The 20,423-nt window shown below is 50.6% G+C and overlaps 1 protein-coding gene across 1 annotated transcript; it reads left to right on the top strand.

Moving 5' to 3' along the window:
* Positions 1 to 215: 215 nt before the first annotated feature.
* On the top strand, positions 216 to 1,410 carry LOC119307605 (uncharacterized protein At4g22758-like). The gene is made up of 2 exons (XM_037583680.1): positions 216 to 918; positions 1,002 to 1,410. Exons 1-2 carry the CDS (start codon positions 639 to 641, stop codon positions 1,175 to 1,177), a joined length of 456 nt encoding a protein of 151 aa, XP_037439577.1. The 5' UTR covers positions 216 to 638; the 3' UTR covers positions 1,178 to 1,410.
* The last annotated feature ends 19,013 nt before the right edge of the window (positions 1,411 to 20,423 follow it).

Genomic DNA, 20,423 nt, shown 5'->3' with positions numbered 1-20,423 from the left:
GAAAGGAAAACCTTGCGTGTTGGGGCAGCTTGGGAGCCAAGGATCGTCCCAACCGCGTGGACGCCCTAAAACGGCATCCACCCGTCCATCCACCGCCACCAACCGCCCAGATCGACGCGCTCTCTTCTGGAAACAAGGAAGACCAGCGCAACCCTCCACGCGGCCGCCGCCTCAGCCTCAGCGGAGCCGTGCCTTATATTCCGTCCCCTCACGATTCGATCCGTTCTCACAAACGAAACAGACCCCGTCTCCTCCTCCTTCCCCTCGCCGCCGGGAGCCCAGATCTCTTTCTCCGCCGCGCCGCCAAGACGAGTTCCGCCCCCTCGTGAATGGTGGGAACCCACACGATCGCCGCCTCCCCCTCCTCGCCGCCGCAGACGGAGAGGGACTCCTCCGCCTCCTTCCGCTGCTTCGGCGCTTGCATGCAGGGCTGGTACCACCGCTGCATCGGCCTCGACCCCTGAGCGGCCCTCCCTCCGTCAGCGACCAACCTTCTTTTGATTCCCCCCTGAACCGTCCCTGGTTATTTTGATCTTGAGTTTTTCCTTGCGGAGAAGAGAATTCATCAGAAAAGAAAAGAGAGGAACAAGCGATTTTGATTGATAGGTTTCGTTTGATTTGATTGATTGACCGTCGCTATGGCTGTTGCTGTGCCGTCGACGCTGCCGATGAAGCTTAGGAAGGTTGAGCTCCGTGGCAAGGCGGCGGCGACAGGGGTTGCCGGCCGCGCGCGCGTGCTGGTGACGGTTACCGTCCTCGGAAGCGCCGGCCCTCTACGGTTCTTGGTCGACGAAGGCGAGTCGGTCGACGGACTAATCCGTGCTGCGCTCCGCTGCTATGCCCGCGAGGGCCGCATGCCGCTGCTCGGCTCCGACGCTGCCAACTTCCTCCTCTACACAGCCAACGGCAGATCCGACGGTAAACATTGTTTCGTCATAAATAGATAATTTACTCTATTTCTTGGCTAGCGCGTCCCTGAATTCCATCTTCGTTCATTGCAGCTCTCAAGGCCGACGAGAGGATCAGCTTCAATGGATGCAGGAGCTTCATGCTGTGGCAGAAGACTGTCGCCGACAACGATGGGTCTGAGCCTAATTCTAGCCCAGGCAGAAAGGGGATCAGCGGCTGGAAATTTGGCCTAAACAAGATCCTTCTCAACTTCAGCTTCAAGGTGTGAGCCATCGATGAGTTCGAAACGAATAAGTGCTCTCGATTCAGCGAATCATTGCTGTAATCGGCCGTCAATTTTACTGCATTGGGAAGTCTGTTGCTTCGGTTTTTTTTTTGTTTGGTTCAGTTGCTGTTTCATCGTCCTCTACATGTAATGAGATTATAGTTCGAAGCATACATTCAGAATTGTCCAGTGTGAAACTTATATGCATTGAAGTTACCTTTACTCTGGTTCGATGCTTATGCTGTGTTTGTGTGCATCGAATATAAAAATTGCGTAGCGAACAAAGAAACCTGCTCAGGGTAATCTCAAAACTACCCGAAGGAAACCAAGTGGTTATTTGCAATTTTTTGTGATGATTCAGTGCTAATAATATGCTGCCATTTGTGTTTGATACATCTAATATGCTGCCATTTGTGACAATTCAGTACTTATTACATGCTGCCATCTGTGTAATGAATCAATCTAGTTCTCAAATAATTCCTTCGGGTAGAAAGCCACGCATCACTTGTACTCTTCTACTTCTCAAATCATCAATAAGCAATGACATGGACACCTCAATGTTTGGCATACATATTAGGGTTTCTTTGGTTGTTCGATTCATAGGATTGAATTGTCAGGAAATTTTTCTAACGATTTTTTTACTATATCCTGCATCCAATCAAACCTCTTTGAAAGAATCATTTGTTTTTGCTATGATGCAATCATGTGTTGTGCGTTAAGGTCGTGGCTTCAAAAAACCACAAATTCAGATAGTGACATGGATCGCCAGAAGTTGACGCAACCCGGAGTTGTGCTGGTTCTGATTGGGACGTAAAAGGAGAACATGTGCCGTTCATCTTGGCGGCAGGCAGGCCGGCCATACAAATGGCTGATGACAACGTGTAGCTGTTGCTGTTTTGCTATCAGCTGGATAATGGCCCCTTTTGAACTGTGGCTGTCATCTGTAATAGCGGGCGAATGCATATAAACGGGTTAACACCTTGTTTATGGCATGCCAAAGCGTGGTTTGCTTGTGGGAGCTGATTGTACAGTATTCGGTAATCCTGTTGGATTTCGGGATCCGGCAACCCTTGAGAGGTTCAAACAGTGAGGTGCGTCTGGAGATCTCAACTTGCCCAGCCTGCTTATTCGCGATCCTCCTAATCCTAGCGCGTCGGGCCCAAAGAGACATAAGGACACAGAGGTTTATACTGATTCGGACCACCGTTATGGTGTAATACCCTAATCTAGTGTGGTGTGGTGAATTGCCTTGTAGGCTGCGGATGAACAAGTACAATGGATGAACAAGGCTCAGAAGGTGAAGTGTTCTTGAGTTGGTGTGGTGGTCGGGTGAGAATGGATCCGATCCCCCCACTATGGTGGTGGCTAGTCCTATTTATAGCGGCCTTGGTTCTCTTCCCAAATATGAGCGACTGCAGAATGCCAGAATAAGAGGGGGATAACTAATCCTGTCGAAGACTACGCTTTTGGCCACCTCCATCTTGCAGCATGTAGAAGAGAGTAGATTGAAGTCCTTCAAGTAGCATCTCCAAGTAGCATCGCATAGCATAATCCTACCCGGCGATCCTCCCCTCGTCGCCCTGTTAGAGAGCGATCACCGGGTTGTATCTGGCACTTGGAAGGGTGTGTTTTATTAAGTATCCAGTTCTAGTTGTCATAAGGTCAAGGTACAACTCCAAGTCGTCCTGTTACCGAAGATCACGGCTATTCGAATAGATTAACTTCCCTGCAGGGGTGCACCACATAACCCAACACGCTCGATCCCATTTGGCCGGACACACTTTTCTGGGTCATGCCCGGCCTCGGAAGATCAACACGTCGCAGCCCCACCTAGGCCTAACAGAGAGGTCAGCACGCCGGTCTAACTCCTATGGCGCAGGGGTCTGGGCCCATCGCCCATTGCACACCTGCACGTTGCGTGGGCGGCCGAAAGCAGAACTAGCCCCCTTAATACAAGAGCAGGCTTACGTTCCAATCCGCACGCGCCGCTCAGTCGCTGACGTCTAGAAGGCTTCGACTGATATCACGACGTCGAGTGCCCATATCTTTCCCACGTAGTTGGTTAGTGCGTATAGGCCAGTGGCCAGACTCAGATCAAATACCAAGATCTCGTTAAGTGTGTTATTATGAAACAACCGCGAACGCCGACCAGGAGTAGTTTAGGAGGATCCCAGGCAGGAGGCCTGTGCCTCTTTCGATCTGTATCCCAGTTTGTGTTAGCCATCTTATGGCAACTTGTTTACTTATGTCTGTATTCAGATATTATTGCTTCCGCTGACTCGTCTATGATCGAGCACTTGTATTCGAGCCCTCGAGGCCCCTGGCTTGTATTATGATGCTTGTATGACTTATTTATGTTAGAGTTGTGTTGTGATATCTTCCCGTGAGTCCCTGATCTTGATCGTACACGTTTGCGTGCATGATTAGTGTACGATTGAATCGGGGGCGTCACAGGGAAAGGATCCCACAACGGCCAGATTTGGAAGGGGACAAGTAGTATAGTTTATCCTGACAAAAGTAGTCTTCGCGAAGAGCCTCTGGTCGTGATGCTACGGTGGGCTCGTTGATGACCTCCTTCCTGGCGGTCTTGGTCTTTGTTGCACCGGAATGGAAACCTTTGGCTGATTCCTCGGAACTCCGCGCCTGTGGCTTGCCTCCTTTGCACTGAAGAGAAAACCTGCGCTCTACATCCGCCTGGCCTTGGTCGTCATGACTCACGTCAGCTGACCCTTGTGAGGTACTTGCATAAACTCTCCGTCCCTCAGGAGCCAGCCCTGAGGAGGGTGATTCTTTCTAGGGTCTTGCGTCGTCCGCCTCGCGAGGCTTGGCCCCTCGCGAGGGTCTTGTGGTGTTGGTGTTGAAGCTGGGCCATATCAGGCCGTCGATGGAGCCACGTGATGGGCCGCAGACAAGCAGGGCTGGATACCCTCATATCCAGGACACCGACAGTAGCCCCCAGGCCCAAGGCGCGCTCGAACTTGGCTTCCAGGCGAAGCCAAAGGGCAAGTGCGGAGCGCCGCGGGCCCTAATCGTCTCTGTTTCCCATGCTGCCTCGGCAACTGCTTCCGTCTGACAAAAAGGGGTGCCGCCTGCCACCAGGCTTTCATTGCTCCTTCTTCGTCTTGCTCCAGATCCCCTTCTCCCCGCAGCGGAAGAACTCACCAGATCTGGCGATTCCCCCCAAATCTTTCGCTCGATGGCCGCTGAGAAGACCACGGTTTCTGCCCTGGCTGCCGGCTCCGCCTGGTACGAGCCGGTGCTGCTGCCGCCCTGCTTGGCCGGGGATAAGCTCCAGACCGCGCTCCTCCTGACAGCGAGCAACGACAATGAGTGGAAGGAGACGGCGCTCCGGATTGCCACCGCCGCACCGGAGCCCGCGGTCAGCACCTCTTTCACTTCTTTATGCACAACGTCTACTCGGGGCTGGTGCCCCATTCTCCCGCTTCTTCTTCGTCGTTCTTCACCACTATGGCCTCCACGCGCTCCACATCCATGACAACTCCATCCTCCTCCTGTCCATTTTCTCCTTCTATTGCGAGGCGTTCGTGGGGGTGATGCCTTCTGTTGCCCTGCTCCGCCATTTCTTCTTTCTCCGCATGACTGGCGACAATCCGGTCGGGTGCATCGGCTTCGTCGCGGCGCGGGGTGGTAACGCAATCTCCCACGCCGGGAAGAAGGTAGAGGACACCGTGAAGAGGCGGGTTCTGATGGACGCAAGTGCACCCAGAGCTCGGTGAAGCTATCGACCGCATTCCCCATCGCTAAGAAGTGGTGGCGTTCTGAGAAGATTACCGACCCTTTCCTGACGAAGTTGGTGAAGAAGATGAAGAAGGACCTGAAGAGCGAGAAGCTGACGGGGGCCATGTTTATCAAGGAGTTACTAAGGCAGCGCATTGCGCCGCTCCAAGACCACTCCCGCCCCCTGTGGACGCTTAGTGGTGATGACGACAAGATCCGCCTGCGCCGAGACGCCCTTCCAGAGGAGGAGCTTAGCAAGGTGCTGCTCTACCTGACGGGGAAGGATCCGAGCGATCCTCCTGAAGGTTGGCTTCCACTTTACTGCCGGGATGACACCGAGGAGGTCGCCGCTGCCATGCCTGTCTTCGATAAGCTTGGGCTCGTGCGGCCGAGGCCCTCCCCGCAGCCTACTGCTTTGGTGCACCTGTCCTCCGATGATCATTCCTCCGAAGCCACCGCGGACGAGATGGTGGAGGAGTCCTCTATCCCGCGGCAAAGGGAGTTCCTTCACGACTTTCTTAACAACGATGATGATGACGAGCCCCCGGTGGTGGAGGTGCCGCGCCTTTCTGGAGTCACCACGAGGTCTGGGGTATCCTCTTAGAGGTAACCCAAGCAAGTGGCCAAGAATAAGAGCAGGACTGCGTTGATTCCTCCGGGCGGTGCTCCACCTTCGCCGACGATGTTCCAGGCTGCACCAACCGCAAGCTCTCCTGCTCCCAAAAGCTCTAGGCCAACTACTCCACCCCAGCGCCCGCTGCTGAGCATGAAGAAGAGCTATGCCTTCGCCGGCCAGTAAGTCTTTTCCTTAACCTTGTTCGTTGATCCTTGGAGAGATGCTTACGCCTTCACCTGTCGTTAGGCAGCAGCCGTCGAAGAAGCAAAAGAGGGCACGGAGGTTGCCAAGGCCGCAAATGCTGAGGTGGCTGCCGCGACCCTGGCTAAGGAGGATGTCGCGGCCCTCACAGCCCCGATGGTGATGCCATCTCCCGAGGCCATGCAAGCCCGTCCTCAGGAGGGGGTGGTGCCTCCGGCAGGCCTGACCCCTCCAGCGCCCAGCCTTGCCGCGGCTGCTGAGGTCGACCAGCCTCCGGAGCCCCCGGCCCTTCCTGAGGCTGAGGTTTCCTCTATCTTGGCGCCGAGGGCGTCTCCTTCCTTACCCAGCACATAGCTGAGTCGTGGCGCTCCTGCCACCTCCGGGACCCTGGAAGAGGCAAGGGCGGCGCTGGACCTCCTCCAGGGTGAACTTCAGGGCCCAGATCGTCGCTCGGCGCAGGGACGCCTGGGGCTGATCTCTGGTTGGCTCAAGGCTGATGCGTCTGTTCGCGTGGCCTGGGGTTCTGCGGAGGAAGCCCAGAAGGCACTCAGGGTGGCCGCCACGGTGCGCGACCTGGCGCGGAAGGAAGCCACATAAGCTGAGGACCGGTGTCGCATGGTGGAAGCTGATCTGAAATCTCTTCAGGACCGGCAGGCCGCCCAGGCCAGCCAGCTCCAGGAGCGTGAGGAGAAGCTGAAGGCTCAGGAAGTGCCATCTCGACCAAGAGACCGAGTTGAAGAAGGCGGCCTTAGAGCAGGCTGGAGAGCGCGACCACCTGACGAAGCTGAAGGAGGAGGCGGAGGCAGCCCAAGCGTCCCTCGCCGAGGCCAAAAAGGTGGCCGCCATGGAGTGCAGCACTCTTACCTCCCTCAAGGCACATTTCCACAAGGCCTAGAAGGCGCTCTTTGGAGATGATCCCTTGAAGAAGGCGGTGGTGACGACCCCGAGAGAGAGCCATGCTGCTCTGCTTCCTGAAGTCATGGTGGTGCTCGAAGATGCTATCGACGGGTTTGCCTTCTTGGTGGAAAGGGAGGCGCACTCACTTTCTTCCTCGGCTCTCACGTGCGTATTCAGCCATCTTTATCTCCAGGATGCCAGCTTTGACCTCTCCTCCTTCCTTACTCCGGTGGACTGCGACTCCCAGGATGTTGCTGCTGCCGCCGTGAAGAGCTTCGTGGACGCCATGCTGAGCAAGTTCCTGGTCGTTTGTCCTCCGACTGAAGCCGGTGGAACGGACGACGCGCCTGGCGATGAGGCTCTGCTGGCGAGCAGTGGTGACGCCCAAGTCTAAAGAGCTGGCCCAGCGATTCTGCCTTTCCTTGGCTGTCCTGTATCATGCAACATGCCTCGGGGAGGCGTTTAAACTATTTGCTTGGAACAATATGTCTTGTAATAACTAGATTATGCTCCTTCGGCTTTTTTGTTTGCTTTGTTGTTCTACGTCGGCAGAGCCCAGCCCCGCGTATACCTCAGCCGCCGTTGGGTCGTCCGGATCACCAGGACGAGCCCAAGGGGTGAGGGGCTACATGACCAGTTAGGCTCCTGAGATGCGATGCTCAGGAGTCCTCCTTGACGCGCGAACAACTTAGGAAAAGGTGCATGAGCAAGCCTTGGTGTTCTGCGTCGGCAGGGCCCGACCCCACGTATACCTTAGCCGCCGTTAGGTCATCCAGATCACCAGGACGAGCCCAAGGGTTGATGGGCTACATGGCCAGTTAGGCTCTTGGGACGTGATGCTCAAGAGTCCCCCTTAACGTACGAACGGCTTGGAAGGGAAGGGTGAGAGCCAGGTCTTGGCGTTCTGCGTCGGCAGGGCCCGGCCCCGCGCATGCCTCGGTTGTCGTTGAGTTGTCCGGATCACCAGGACGAGCCCAAGAGGTGAGGGGCTACGTGACCAGTTAGGCTCCTGAGATGCGATGCTCAGGAGTCCCCCTTGACGTACAAACAGACCATCATACCTTTTCCTCGCCGAGCTCTCGCTTGGGAGGGGTGCACGAAGACCAGGCCCGTGAGGCCTAGCAAGGTGGGGTACGCCAGGCATGACCTAAGCGTAGCCCCCGTGCCCAGCCCCCTCACGCTACCTTCCCGAGGGAGAGCAGCATGGTGAGGCTAGTCACTGAGCCTGGAGGCTTCCTGAGGTTAATGGGGCCGCGAGGCCACCCCCAGTTGTTTATCACCAGCGCGGAGCATAGTGCTTCCGCTCTTGCACGGGCATAGCCGCTCCTCGACACTTGATGGCCAGCGCGGAGCATGGTGCTTTCACTAGTGCGTGGGAGGGGGCTCCCTCTAAGGAGAGCCACCGGGGCGTGTACAGCCCTGCCCTGACGCGTGACTTGTACGGCAGGGCTGGAGGAGGCGTATATGGGCACCCGTGAGCTAGCGCGGGACTCACGAGGCTTTACCTCAAGGCGGGTTGCGCCTGGTCTTGATCGGAGATGCTTGGACTGGTCCTGCGAGATGGTTAGGCAGCCTGCACCGAATGAGTTTCCTGAGGTTATTGCATGAGAAGGCCAGACACCAATGACCCCAGGAGGTGACGTGAATGGGACCGGCCCGCCAGACAAAGCTCAGTCGTTGGATTTATCCACGCTGCAGGGACGGACCCGAGCACAGAAGCCGTGCCCAGTCTTCTCATGCAAAGACCCTGAAGAAAAACAACCGGCGCACGGTTCCTGTGGCCACGGGGGCACCATGTCGCGCGCCCTCACTCATACTCCGGCGATTAGCTCATCCAAGAACAAGGAACCAAGGACCACGGGAGGTGACGTACACGGGACTGGCCCGCGAGCCAGAGCTCAGCCTCTTCGGTTTAGCGACGCTGCAGGGACGGACTCGAGCACAGACGCCGTGCCAATCCTTAATCATGAGGCGGTCGCCGGAGGGCTCGCAAGGGCACGAGACATTCTTAGCGACGAAGCGTCGGTCAGGCAGTCAATAATTCGGTAGTAGCTTTCAAAGGATTGTAATTGGCTCTGATAAATGCGGAAAGGGTACAAGTCGCATGGATGGACCCACACGGCCTGGGGATGAAGCAGCCCGAGGGGCGCCCCCAAACTGAACGAACTAGAGAGATGTCACCTGGTACCGTTGCTGAAGAGGTGTTGAAGTAGCCAAAAAACGCGCGCCGCTGGAGCCGTTCCTCACGAGCCGCTCCGGCACCGAGCCTCGGGAGACTCGGTGGGACCAAGAGGCTCCTGAAGATGCTCCTCCATCTCCGCCAGGACCGCCTAGTGCCTGGCCTCGCAGGCTGTCCGAGCGTCCCTCATGTAGCGCTGGAACGCCTCAGCCGCGCCCGCCAGGCCAAAAGGCATGCAGACGTAGCTGTGAGGCGGACCCTCGCATCGCCCGACACGAGACGGCCACATGAGCTGCTGAGACGCGGCCCTGTTGAGCCCGGGGATGTCGATGCAGACGCGGAACTCCTTACCCTCGCCAGAGCAGTGAGTTGCGCCACGCGGCAGGCGATGATCGCCTTGCAGAGCCCTTCCTTCCTGAATCTCCTCGATTGCCTTGCTGATGAACTCCTGAACACCTGGTGCCTCACGCCTGCTGCCTTCTGCTGGGAAATGTGCTCTGAAGAGCGCCTCCACATGGTGCCCGAGTGCCACTCTCGCGACATTTGCTAGATCTGAGGCCCTCCAAAGGAGAGCCCCCGAGCCCAGCCTGAGAGGAGCGTCGGGCACGCCTTCCTATGCGATGGGTGAAGGTGTCGCGTCCGTAGATGCGAGGCTCAGCGCTGCGTGATACGTCTCCAATGTATCTATAATTTTTTATTGTTCCATGCTATTATATTACCCCTTTTGGATGTTTATGGGCTTTATTTTACACATTTATATCATTTTTGGGACTAACCTACTAACCAGAGGCCCAGCCCGTGTTGCTGTTTTTTTGCCTATTTCAGTATTTCGAAGAAAAGGAATATCAAACGGAGTCCAAACGGAATGAAACCTTCGGGAGCGTGATTTTTGGAACGAACGTGATCCGGAGAACTTGGAGTGCAAGTCAAGAAGCAGACGAGGGCTCCAAGAGATAGGAGGGCGCGCCCACCCCTCCTGGGCGCGCCCCCCTCTCCTAGGACCCACAGGTGGCCACCAACGTACTTCTTCCTCCTATATATACCTACGTACCCCGAAAACATCCAGGGAGCCAACAAAACACAATTTCCACCGCCGTAACCTTCTGTATCCGCGAGATCCCATCTTGGAGCCTTCACCGGCGCTCCACCGGAGGGGGAATCGACCATGGAGGGCTTCTACATCAACACCATAGCCCTTCCGATGAGTTGTGAGTAGTTTACCACAGACCTTCGGGTCCATGGTTATAGTAAGAAGAGGCAGGGGAGGTAAGCCTAACAAATAGAGGAGTGAAACCTCCAACAGAGAAGAACGGCCATAACCTCCAACATCGAAAACATCATAGAAGAAGCATGTGAACTCCGTTTTTGATGAACTCGAGCTTGTCATCAAGATGATCATAAGCTCCAAAACTCACAAAGAGAACCAAACAAGAACCAAGAAAGGTGATGCAAGGATGCAATGGTTTGAGCTCTCTACGAATGATACGATCAAGTTACTCATCGAGAGCCCCCTTGATAGTACGACAATCGAACCTAAAACCCGGTCTCCCAACTATCATCATGAGATCGGTAAAAAGGAAAACCTATCAAGGGCAAACCTTTGCCTTGCACATGGTCCACTTGAGCTAGATGATGACGATCATGACTCCCTCAAGTTGGACCACCTTTCTTGATTGCTCCCCCATACTCCACTATGGGTGAGCCACACTTCCGCACATCTTCACAAGTCCATTGTCACCACAATGGACGGCAAGCTTCAATCATTCGATCTCTTCGTGATGCTTCACTTGAACTTGCACACCACAACCTAACCCCACAAAGAACTCTCACGAAGATCATGGGTTAGTACACAAAGCATAATTGGCAATGCTTACCATACCATGGGATCGCTTGATCCCTCTCGGTACATCTTCTGTGCTTTGTGTGTTGATCAACTTGATTCACTCTTTGACTTAGTCTTGATCAACCTCTCACATGACCAATCTTTAGGTAATTCCTTGAATGGCACCTTGGTCATCACAAACTCTCCTTGAAACCAACAAATGGACTCCAAGAAAAGCCTATGGACAAATCCTTCAAATAAAACTCAAGGCAACCATTAGTCCATAGAGATTGTCATCAATTACCAAAACCAAACATGGGGGCACCGCATGTTCTTTCAGTGGTTTTGTTTTCTTTCACTAACGGAGCTTATAAGATTTCCTGTTGAGTTTTGTGTTGTGAAGTTTTCAAGTTTTGGGTAAAGCTTTGATGGACTATGGAATAAGGAGTGCAAAAGCCTAAGCTTGGGGATTCCCAAGGCACCCCAAGATATTAAAGAATAGCCAAAAGCCTAAGCTTGGGGATGCCTCGGGAAGGCATCCCCTCTTTCGTCTTCGTTCATTGGTAACTTTACTTGGAGCTATATTTTTATTCGCCACATGATATGTGTTTTGCTTGGAGCGTCGTGTATTATATTAGTCTTTGCTTTTTAGTTTAACACAAGCATCCTTGCTATACACACCTTTTGGGAGAAGCCTACTTGATTGAATTTGTTAGAATATGCTATGTGCTTCACTTATATCTTTTGAGCTTGATAGTTTTTGCTCTAGTACTTCACTTATATCTTTTAGAGCACGGCGGTGGCTTAATTTTGAAGAAATTGCTAGTCTCTCATGCTTCACTTATATTATTTTGAGAGTCTTTTAGAACAACATGGTATTTGCTATGGTTATGAATTTGGTCCTAGAATGATGAGCATCCAAGTTGGGTATAATAAAAACTATCATAGGAAGTGAATTGGATGCTATGATCAATTTGATGCTTGATAATTGTTTTGAGATATAAAGGTAGTAATGTTAGAATCATGCTAGTGGGTAATTATGAAATTGAGAAATACTTTTGTTGAAGTTGGCAAGTCCCGTAGCATGCACGTATGGTAAAAGTTGTGTGACAAATTTGTTGCATGAGGTGCTCTTTTGATTGTCTTCCTTATGAGTGGCAGTTGGGGACGAGCGATGGTCTTTTCCTACCAATCTATCCCTCTAGGGGCATGCGTAGTAGTACTTTGCTTCGAGGGCTAAGTAGACTTTTGCAATAAGTATATGAGTTCTTTATGACTAATGTGAGTCCATGGATATACGCACACTCATCCTTCCACTTTGCTAGCCTCTATTATACCGTGCAACTTTCGCCGGTATCACACCCATTATTTACCTTCCTCAAAACAGCCACCATTCCTACCTATTATGGCATTTCCATAGCCATTCCGAGATATATTGCCATGCAACTTTCCACCATTCCGTTTATTATGACATGTTCCATCATTGTCATATTGCTCTTTGCATGATCATGTAGTTGACATCGTATTTGTGGCAAGGCCACCTTCATAATTTTCATACATGTCGCTCTTGATTCATTGTATATCCCGGTACACCGCCGGAGGCATTCATAAAGAGTCATATCTTGTTCTAGCTTTGAGTTGTAATTCTTGAGTTATAAATCAATAGAAGTGTGATGATCTTCATTATTAGAGCATTGTCTCAGTGAGGAAAGGATGATGAAGACTATGATTCCCCCACAAGTCGGGATGAGACTTCGGACTTTAAAAAAAAGAAAAAAAAGAGAAAGGCTAAAAATAAAAAAGGAGGCCAAAGAAAAAAAGAAAAAAAGGAAAAAAAGGGGAAAAGAAAAAAAATAAAATGAGAGAAAAAGAGAGAAGGGACAATGCTACTATCTCCTTTTCCACACTTGTGCTTCAAAGTAGCACCATGATCTTCATGATAGAGAGTCTCCTATGTTGTCACTTTCATATACTAGTGGGAATTTTTCATTATAGAACTTGGCTTGTATATTCCAATGATGGGCTTCCTCAAAATGCCCTAGGTCTTCGTGAGCAAGCGAGTTGGATGCACACCCACTTAGTTTCTTTTGTTGAGCTTTCATATATTTATAGCTCTAGTGCATCCGTTGCATGGCAATCCCTACTCACTCACATTGATATCTATTGATGGGCATCTCCATAGCCCGTTGATACGCCTAGTTGATGTGAGACTATCTTCTCCTTTTTTTGTCCTTACAACCACCACCATATACCACCATAGTGCTATGTTCATGGCTTGCGCTCATGTATTGCGTAAGAGTTGAAAAAGCTGAAGCGCATTAAAAAGTATGAACCAATTGCTCGACTCGTCATCGGGGTTGTACACGATGGGAGTATGTTGTGTAATGAAAATGAAGCATGGCCTAACTATATGATTTTGTAGGGATAAGCTTTCTTTGGCTATGCTATTTTGATAGGACATGATTACTTGTTAGTATGCTTCGAAGTATTATTATTTTTATGTTTTATAAGCTTTTATCTTGAATCATTTGGACCTGAACATTCATGCCACAATAAAGAAAATTACATTGAGAATTATGCTAGGTAGCATTCCACATCAAAAATTCTGTTTTTATCATTTACCTACTCGAGGACGAGCATGAATTAAGCTTGGGGATGCTTGATACGTTTCCAACGTATCTATAATTTTTGATTGTTCCATGCTGTTATATTACCCCTTTTGGATGTTTATGGGCTTTATTTACACATTTATATCATTTTTGGGACTAACCTACTTACCAAAGGCCCAGCCCGTATTGCTGTTTTTTTTGCCTATTTCAGTATTTCGAAGAAAAGGAATATCAAATGGAGTCCAAACGGAATGAAACCTTCGGGAGCGTGATTTTTGGAACGAACGTGATCCGGAGAACTTGGAGTGCAAGTCAAGAAGCAGACGAGGGCTCCAAGAGATAGGAGGGCGCGCCCCCTGTCTCCTGGGCCCCACAGGCGACCACCGACGTACTTCTTCCTCCTATATATACCTACGTACCCCGAAAACATCCAGGGAGCCAACGAAACACAATTTCCATCGCCGTAACCTTCTGTATCCGTGAGATGCTATCTTGGAGCCTTCGCCGGCGCTCCGCCGGAGGGGGGATCTACCATGGAGGGCTTCTACATCAACACCATAGCCCTTCCGATGAGTTGTGAGTAGTTTACCACAGACCTTCGGGTCCATAGTTATTAGCTAGATGGCTTCTTCTCTCTTTTTGGATCTCAATACAATGTTCACCCCCTCTCTTGTGGAGATCTATTCGATGTAAACTCTTTTTGCGGTGTGTTTGTTGAGATCCAATGAATTGTGGGTTTATGATCAAGTTTATCTATGAGAAATATTTGAATCTCCTCTGAATTCTTTTATGTATGATTGAGTTATCTTTGCAAGTCGCTTCGAATTATCAGTTTGGTTTGGCCTACTATATTGATCTTTCTTGCCATGGGAGAAGTGCTTAGCTTTGGGTTCAATCTTGCGGTGTCCTTTCCCAGTGACAGCAGGGGCAGCAAGGCGCGTATTGTATTGTTGCCATCGAGGATAAAAAGATGGGGTTTATATCATATTGCTTGAGTTTATCCCTCAACATCATGTCATCTTGCTTAATGCGTTACTCTGTTCTTTAAGAACTTAATACTCTAGATGCAGACAGGAGTCGGTCGATTTGTGGAGTAATAGTAGTAGATGCAGGCAGGAGTCGGTCTACTTGTTGCGGACGTGATGCCTATATACATGATCATGCCTAGATAATCTCATAATTATTCGCTTTTCTATCAATTGCTCGACAGTAATTTGTTCACCCACCATAATACTTATGCTATCTTGAGAGAAGCCACTAGTGAAACCTATGGGCCCCGGGTCTTCTTTTATCATATTTGCTTTCAATCTACTTTTATTTGCATCTTTACTTTTTGCATCTATATTATAAAATACCAAAAATATATTTATCTTATCATACTATCTCTATCAGATCTCACTTTCGCAAGTGGCCGTGAAGGGATTGACAACCCCTTTATTGCGTTGGTTGCGAGTTCTTTGTTTGTTTGTGTAGGTGCGTGGGACTTTTGAGGAGCCTCCTACTGGATTGATACCTTGGTTCTCAAAAACTGAGGGAAATACTTATGCTACTATTGTTGCATCACCCTTTCCTCTTCAAGGAAAACCAACGCAAGATCAAGACGTAGCACTATGTCCTCGAGTGATGCTCCCTCATGAGATCCATGTCCCAGCTGCAGCTTCTTCGGCTTGGGGGCGACCTCAGGAGGGAGGGCGCCGTCCTCGTCTTCAGGGTTCTCAACTGCTGCAGCCTGGAAGGCGCGCTCGAGGGAGCACACCGCATCCTTCTCTTGACAGGGGACCATGATGACGCCACCGCTTCCTAGCATCTTGAGGATGTTGTAGCCGTTGTGCGTGGCCGCCATGAACTTGGCCAGTGCTGGATACCCTAGGATGGTGTTGCAGGGCAGGAAGATGTCGGCAATGTCAAAGTCGATGAGCTCAGTGTGGTAGTTGTTGCGCTCGCCGAAGGTGACAGGGAGGCGAACCTGCCCGATTAGGTGTGTCGATCCGTCGCTCACTCTTGAGAATGGCTTGGTGGGGTGAAGCTGGTAGTATGGCACCTGGAGCCTGTCGAACGTATGAACAGAGAGAACATTGAGTCCTGCTCCACCATCGATGAGGGTCTTGGTGACGGTCACATTGCTGATGATGGGGGAGCAGAGCATGGGGAGTGCGCCAGCGATAGCCGCACACTTGAGAAGGTCTGAGGAGTTGAAGGTGATGGCGCACTTGGACCACTTGAGAGGGCGAGTTGCTTCAGGCTTGGGGAGCGCTGCATTCACCTCGCGCGCGAACTGCTTGAAGACGCGGGTGGGACACCGGGGCCCGTGAACCGCCCAAGATGCAGGCACTGGTTCGTGGCTCCTGGAATCCCCCGGCCCCCTCGTCCTGGTGGTGATCTTCATTCCTCCTTGGTGGTGGAGGCAAAGGATGCAAGGTTGCATTGCCCTGAGGTCGATCCTCACGAGGCTGCTCCCTCCAGTTGCCCTCGCGAGGCTGGTACTGCCAGCAGTCCTCACGAGGGTGGTCGCGCCTTTCCTGGTGATGGTCGCGTCCATCCCAGCGTCCTCCACCTCGACCACCTCCGCGACCGTAGCCTCGATCGTTGCGCTCTAGGCGTCGACCGAGGCACCCATCGGGGAGAGCCCTGAGCTCCTGGCAGTCGCTGGTGTTGTGGCTGTAAACGTTGTGGAAGGCACAGAACAACCACTTGCCCTTGGATGACTCGGGGTGGTCGCAGCTGCGCTTCGTCTCTGCCTCAGCCGCAAGCACGGCTGGCCCCTTGCGCTTCACATTCTTGGTCTTGGTCTTCTTGTCTTCTACGTCAGCATCGGGGAGCTCGAGGAGGGAGAGGCGTCCCTCCTCAGCCCTCGCACACTTGTTCGCCATGTTGAACATCTCCAGAGCGGTGCAAAGATCCTCGTGGATGGCGAGCTCCTCCTTCATCTTGACATCACATACGCCATCGGTGAACGCTGAGATGATGGCCTCGTCCGACACCTTGGGAATCTTGTGGAAAACGTTGTTGAAGCGTTGGATATACTTCTACAGGGTCTCTCCAGGTTGCTGCTTGATGCGGCGCAGGTCACCCGCGGCCGGCGGACGGTCACGAGTGCCCTGGAAATTGGCGATGAAGCGGTTGTGCATCTCCTCCCAGGAAGAAACTGACCCCTCGGTCAGGTTCAGGAGCCAAGAACATGCGCCATCCTTGAGGGCCATCGGGAACCAGTTTGCCATGATCTTCTCGTCGCTGCTGGCCGCCTCGATGCTCAGCTCATAGAGCTGCAGGAACTTGGTGGGGTCTGCGGTGCCGTCGTAGCACAGAGGCAAGTCGGGCTTGAACTTACTTGGCCAGACGACGTTGTAGAGCTCCGGAGTGAACGTGCGGCATCCTGCCGTGGCCATCGGAGGTCGTCGAGGGGGTGGAACATGATCCTGGTGCACGCGCACCGCCACCTCCTATGGCGGCACACGAGCCTAGTGCTGGGGTGCCGGAAGCACGCGCGCTTCTCCTTGGGGATGCTGCACCACCTGTCAGCTCACGTCATCCCGAGCCGACATCGAGTGCTGCGGGTCACGCTGTGGAGCCACGCGCCTTGGCTCGATGATGGCGCCCCGGGCTGGAGGTGGTGGAGGAGCCCCATGCGCCACATCGCCCGCTGCAGGTGGTTGCTGAGGCAGCGAACGAGCCGACCCGGCGGAGCACCCGTGCGCGACGCTGATGAGCTCGGCGATTCGCTCGAGCCACTCCTCGTAGAGATCGCCCACTGGGCGGTGGCAAAGAAGCTCCCGCGCCGTGAGCAGAGCGGCCTGCGCGTCCACCTGGCCGCGACGCGCATGGCATGACGAAGCTGCTGGGGTCAGTGATGGAGTGGCGTTGCGGCCGTCACGGTGCACCGACGGGTGCAGCGATGAAGCTTGCTGCTCGTGGCCGGCTGGGCCCGTGGCGGCGTTGGCCACCGGGGAAGGAGCACGACGGGCACAACCGTCACCCGCAGGAGCCGTCTGGGCGATGCGGGTGGCGACTGCAGCCCGACGCTCGGTGCGAGCCTGGCGCGCGTCGGCCATGGAGGTGTCGGAGCGGTGGCGGACCGTACGACGAAAGAGAGGATCCGACGCACCCCTACGTGGCGCGCCAAATGTCGGATTTCAGGATCCGGCAAGCCTTGAGAGATTCGAACACTAGGGTGCGTGCGGAGATCTCGACCTGTCCAGCCTGCCTACTCGCCATCCTCCTAAGCCTAGCGTGTCGGGCCCAAAGAGACACAAGGACACACAGATTTATACTGGTTCGGGCCACCGTTGTGGTGTAATACTCTAATCCAGTGTGGTGTGGTGGATTGCCTTGTAGGCTGCGGATGAACAAGTACAATGGATGAAGAAGCCTCACGAGGTAAGGTGTTCTTGAGCTGGTGTGGTGGTCGGGTAAGAATGGATCCAATCCCCCCACTATGGTGGTGGCTAGTCCTATTTATAGCGGCCTTGGTCCTCTTCCCAAATATGAGCGGGAAGGGATCCCACAACGGCCAGATTTGAAAGGGGACAAGTAGTACAGTCTATCCTGACAGAAGTAGTCTTCGCCTGCGAAAAGCCTCTGGTCGTGACGCTGCGGTGGTCTCGTCGACGACCTCCGTCCTGCCGTCCTGGCGGTCTTGGTCTTGTTGCACCGGAATGGAAACCTTTGGTTGATTCCTCGGGACTCCGCACCTCTTGCCTCCTTTGCATCGAAGGGGAAACCTGCGCTCTGCACCCGCCTGGCCTTGGTCGTCATGGCTCACGTCAGCTGGGCCTCGTGAGGTACTTGCATAGAACTCTCCGTCCCTTAGGAGCCAGCCCTGAGGAGGCTGATTCCTTCGAGGATCTTGGTGTCGTCCGCCTCGCGAGGCTTGGCCCCTCGCGAGGGTCTTGTAATGTTGGTGTTGAAGCTGGGCCGTATCAGGCCGTCGATGGAGCCACGTGGTGGGCCGCAGGCAGACAGGGCTGGGTACCCCCATATCCTGGACGCCAACAAATCCTGATCCAGCTAGTTGAATAAACCGTGTGCGTGGCACCAAACGTTTTCTACTCCCACGAGCGACAAGGGTTTCTGTGCCTCTCGTAGATGTTTTTAGCTTGTTTAGAGTTCATGCCTCACTAAGGAATGCCAGATGTTGGCAACTACTTGAAGGTGAAGTAAGGTTCTTCTTGCCTAGCCTGTGTCCTAGCGATGCGTTTAGTGTTGCCGGAGGGCGTGCCGAAGTGTGTCAGACTGCGGATCTTGTAGGATTTTTTGTTGTGGTGGACCTTTGGGACGCGTTTGGCCCACCCTAGTGAAGTCACTGATAGGTGGTCTACGGGCATTGATGTAATTTCTATTACTTCTGATGTTCTTGGTACTGTCATGGTATATGGTTAATAGATTGGAAGTCTTTTCTCGAAAAGAACTTGCTGGGCAAAATAGTCATTTTATTGTTCTGAAAAATATTTTAGAAGGTTTTTTAGTCGTAGGTAGATGGTCTACTGATAGGGGTTTAAAATGTTTTTTTATTTTGAATATTTTTTGAAAATATGCGTATTTTTCAAAAAGGAATCAATTTTCAAAATATCTATTTGTTTAATAAAATAAAGAATTTTTGAAAATGCCCAACATTTTTTTAAAATTCTGAATATTTATTGAATTCCTGAATTTTTTTTGGGAATGAGATTATTTCTTAAAATTCTAAACCTTTTGAATTCCAAAATAATTTTAAAACATATTTTCAAAAAATTCTATTCAATATTTGAAAATCCCGAATAATTTCCGTGAACACAATCATTCTTCAAGTCCTAAATAATCCTTAAAAAAATTGAGCATTTTTTTAAGAAGGGAACTTTTGGAAAAAACGGAAAATGGAAAATAAAAATAAAAACCGAAGAAACCAGTAAAAGGAACACAATAATAAGAAACAGAAACAGAAAATCAAACCCAAACCGGTGCCCAAAACTAGAACGCTAAACGGGTCAACCAGTTCCCGCGCGCTCCTATTTCAACAGGCTGGCCCATTTCGGGGTTTACCACACAACCGGTTTTCGAAAGGATCCAGAACCTTCCCTGAAGCGGTTTTTTTTTTCATCTTTATTTTCCATTTTTCCTCTTTTTTCTTTTTTTCTTTTTTTCCTGTTATTCTTTTTTCATTTTTATTCCTGTTTTTCAATTTACGAAAATCTTCTAAATTCGCATTTTTACGTGATTTTTTTTTCAAAGATGAACATTTTTTTGGAAATCATGGTTTTGTTTTGACAAATTTGTGAACATTCCCTTAAATCATATGGAGTACATTTTTTTGAAACCATGAACATTTTTTTATAACTCACGAATATTTTTTCAAAATCGTGAACAATTTTCAGAAGTTTATGAACATTCTCTTAAATGATGAACATGTTTTCAAATTCTTGAACATTTTTATAAAACTCATGAAATTTTTTTGAATCATGAACAATTTTTAAATTTAAGACAATTTTATGAAATCATGAACATTTTTTTCAAAGATGATCATTTATTGGGAAATCATGCTTTTGTTTTGAAAAAATTGTGGACATTCTCTTATATCATGTACATTTTTTTGAATACATGAATATTTTTTTATAACTCACGAACATTTTTTCAAAATCATGAACAATTTCTAGAACTTTATGAACATTCTCCTAAATGATGAACATGTGTTCAAGTTCGTGAACATTTTTTTAAAACTAATAAACATTGTTTTGATTCATGGACAATTTTTAAATTTCAGACAATTTTTTAAATTATGAACAATTTTTTATCAATTATTGATTTAGTTTTTCGAATTCACGAACAATTTTTAAAATCATGAACATTTTTTACAAATTCGTGAACATTTTTCAATTTCACGATCTTTTTTGAAATCATGAACATTTTTTTACAAATTCTGTGAATATTTTTTGAAATCGTGAACATTGTTTTAAATTCATGAACGTCTTTTTACCAAATTCATGAACAATTTTTGAATTACCGAGCATCTTTTTTGAAATCATGATTGTTTTATTCAAAATTAGCAACTTTTCTGAAATTTAGGACATTTTGATACCCAAAATGTTGAATAAAAGAAAAGAAGATAAGTAAATAAAGAAAAAGGAAACATCCGCAAAAAAAAAGCAGGCAGCGTCCCGGCCACACATGGGCCGGCCCAGAAGGGGAGCGGGGGTTGCGCGCCTGTTGACACCAGA

Source organism: Triticum dicoccoides, chromosome 5B (genome assembly GCF_002162155.2).
Source record: "Triticum dicoccoides isolate Atlit2015 ecotype Zavitan chromosome 5B, WEW_v2.0, whole genome shotgun sequence".
In the NCBI taxonomy this organism is placed as follows: domain Eukaryota; kingdom Viridiplantae; phylum Streptophyta; class Magnoliopsida; order Poales; family Poaceae; genus Triticum; species Triticum dicoccoides.
Note: the sequence above shows the minus strand (reverse complement) of the source record. Positions and strands in the feature narration are given on the sequence as shown.

Bases quoted from the DNA above. Each gene is read 5' to 3' on its own strand.
- LOC119307605 (XM_037583680.1), top strand. From the start codon at position 639: ATGGCTGTTGCTGTGCCGTCGACGCTGCCGATGAAGCTTAGGAAGGTT. The intron at 919-1,001 runs GTAAACATTGTT...CGTTCATTGCAG, and splicing joins AGCCAACGGCAGATCCGACG to CTCTCAAGGCCGACGAGAGG.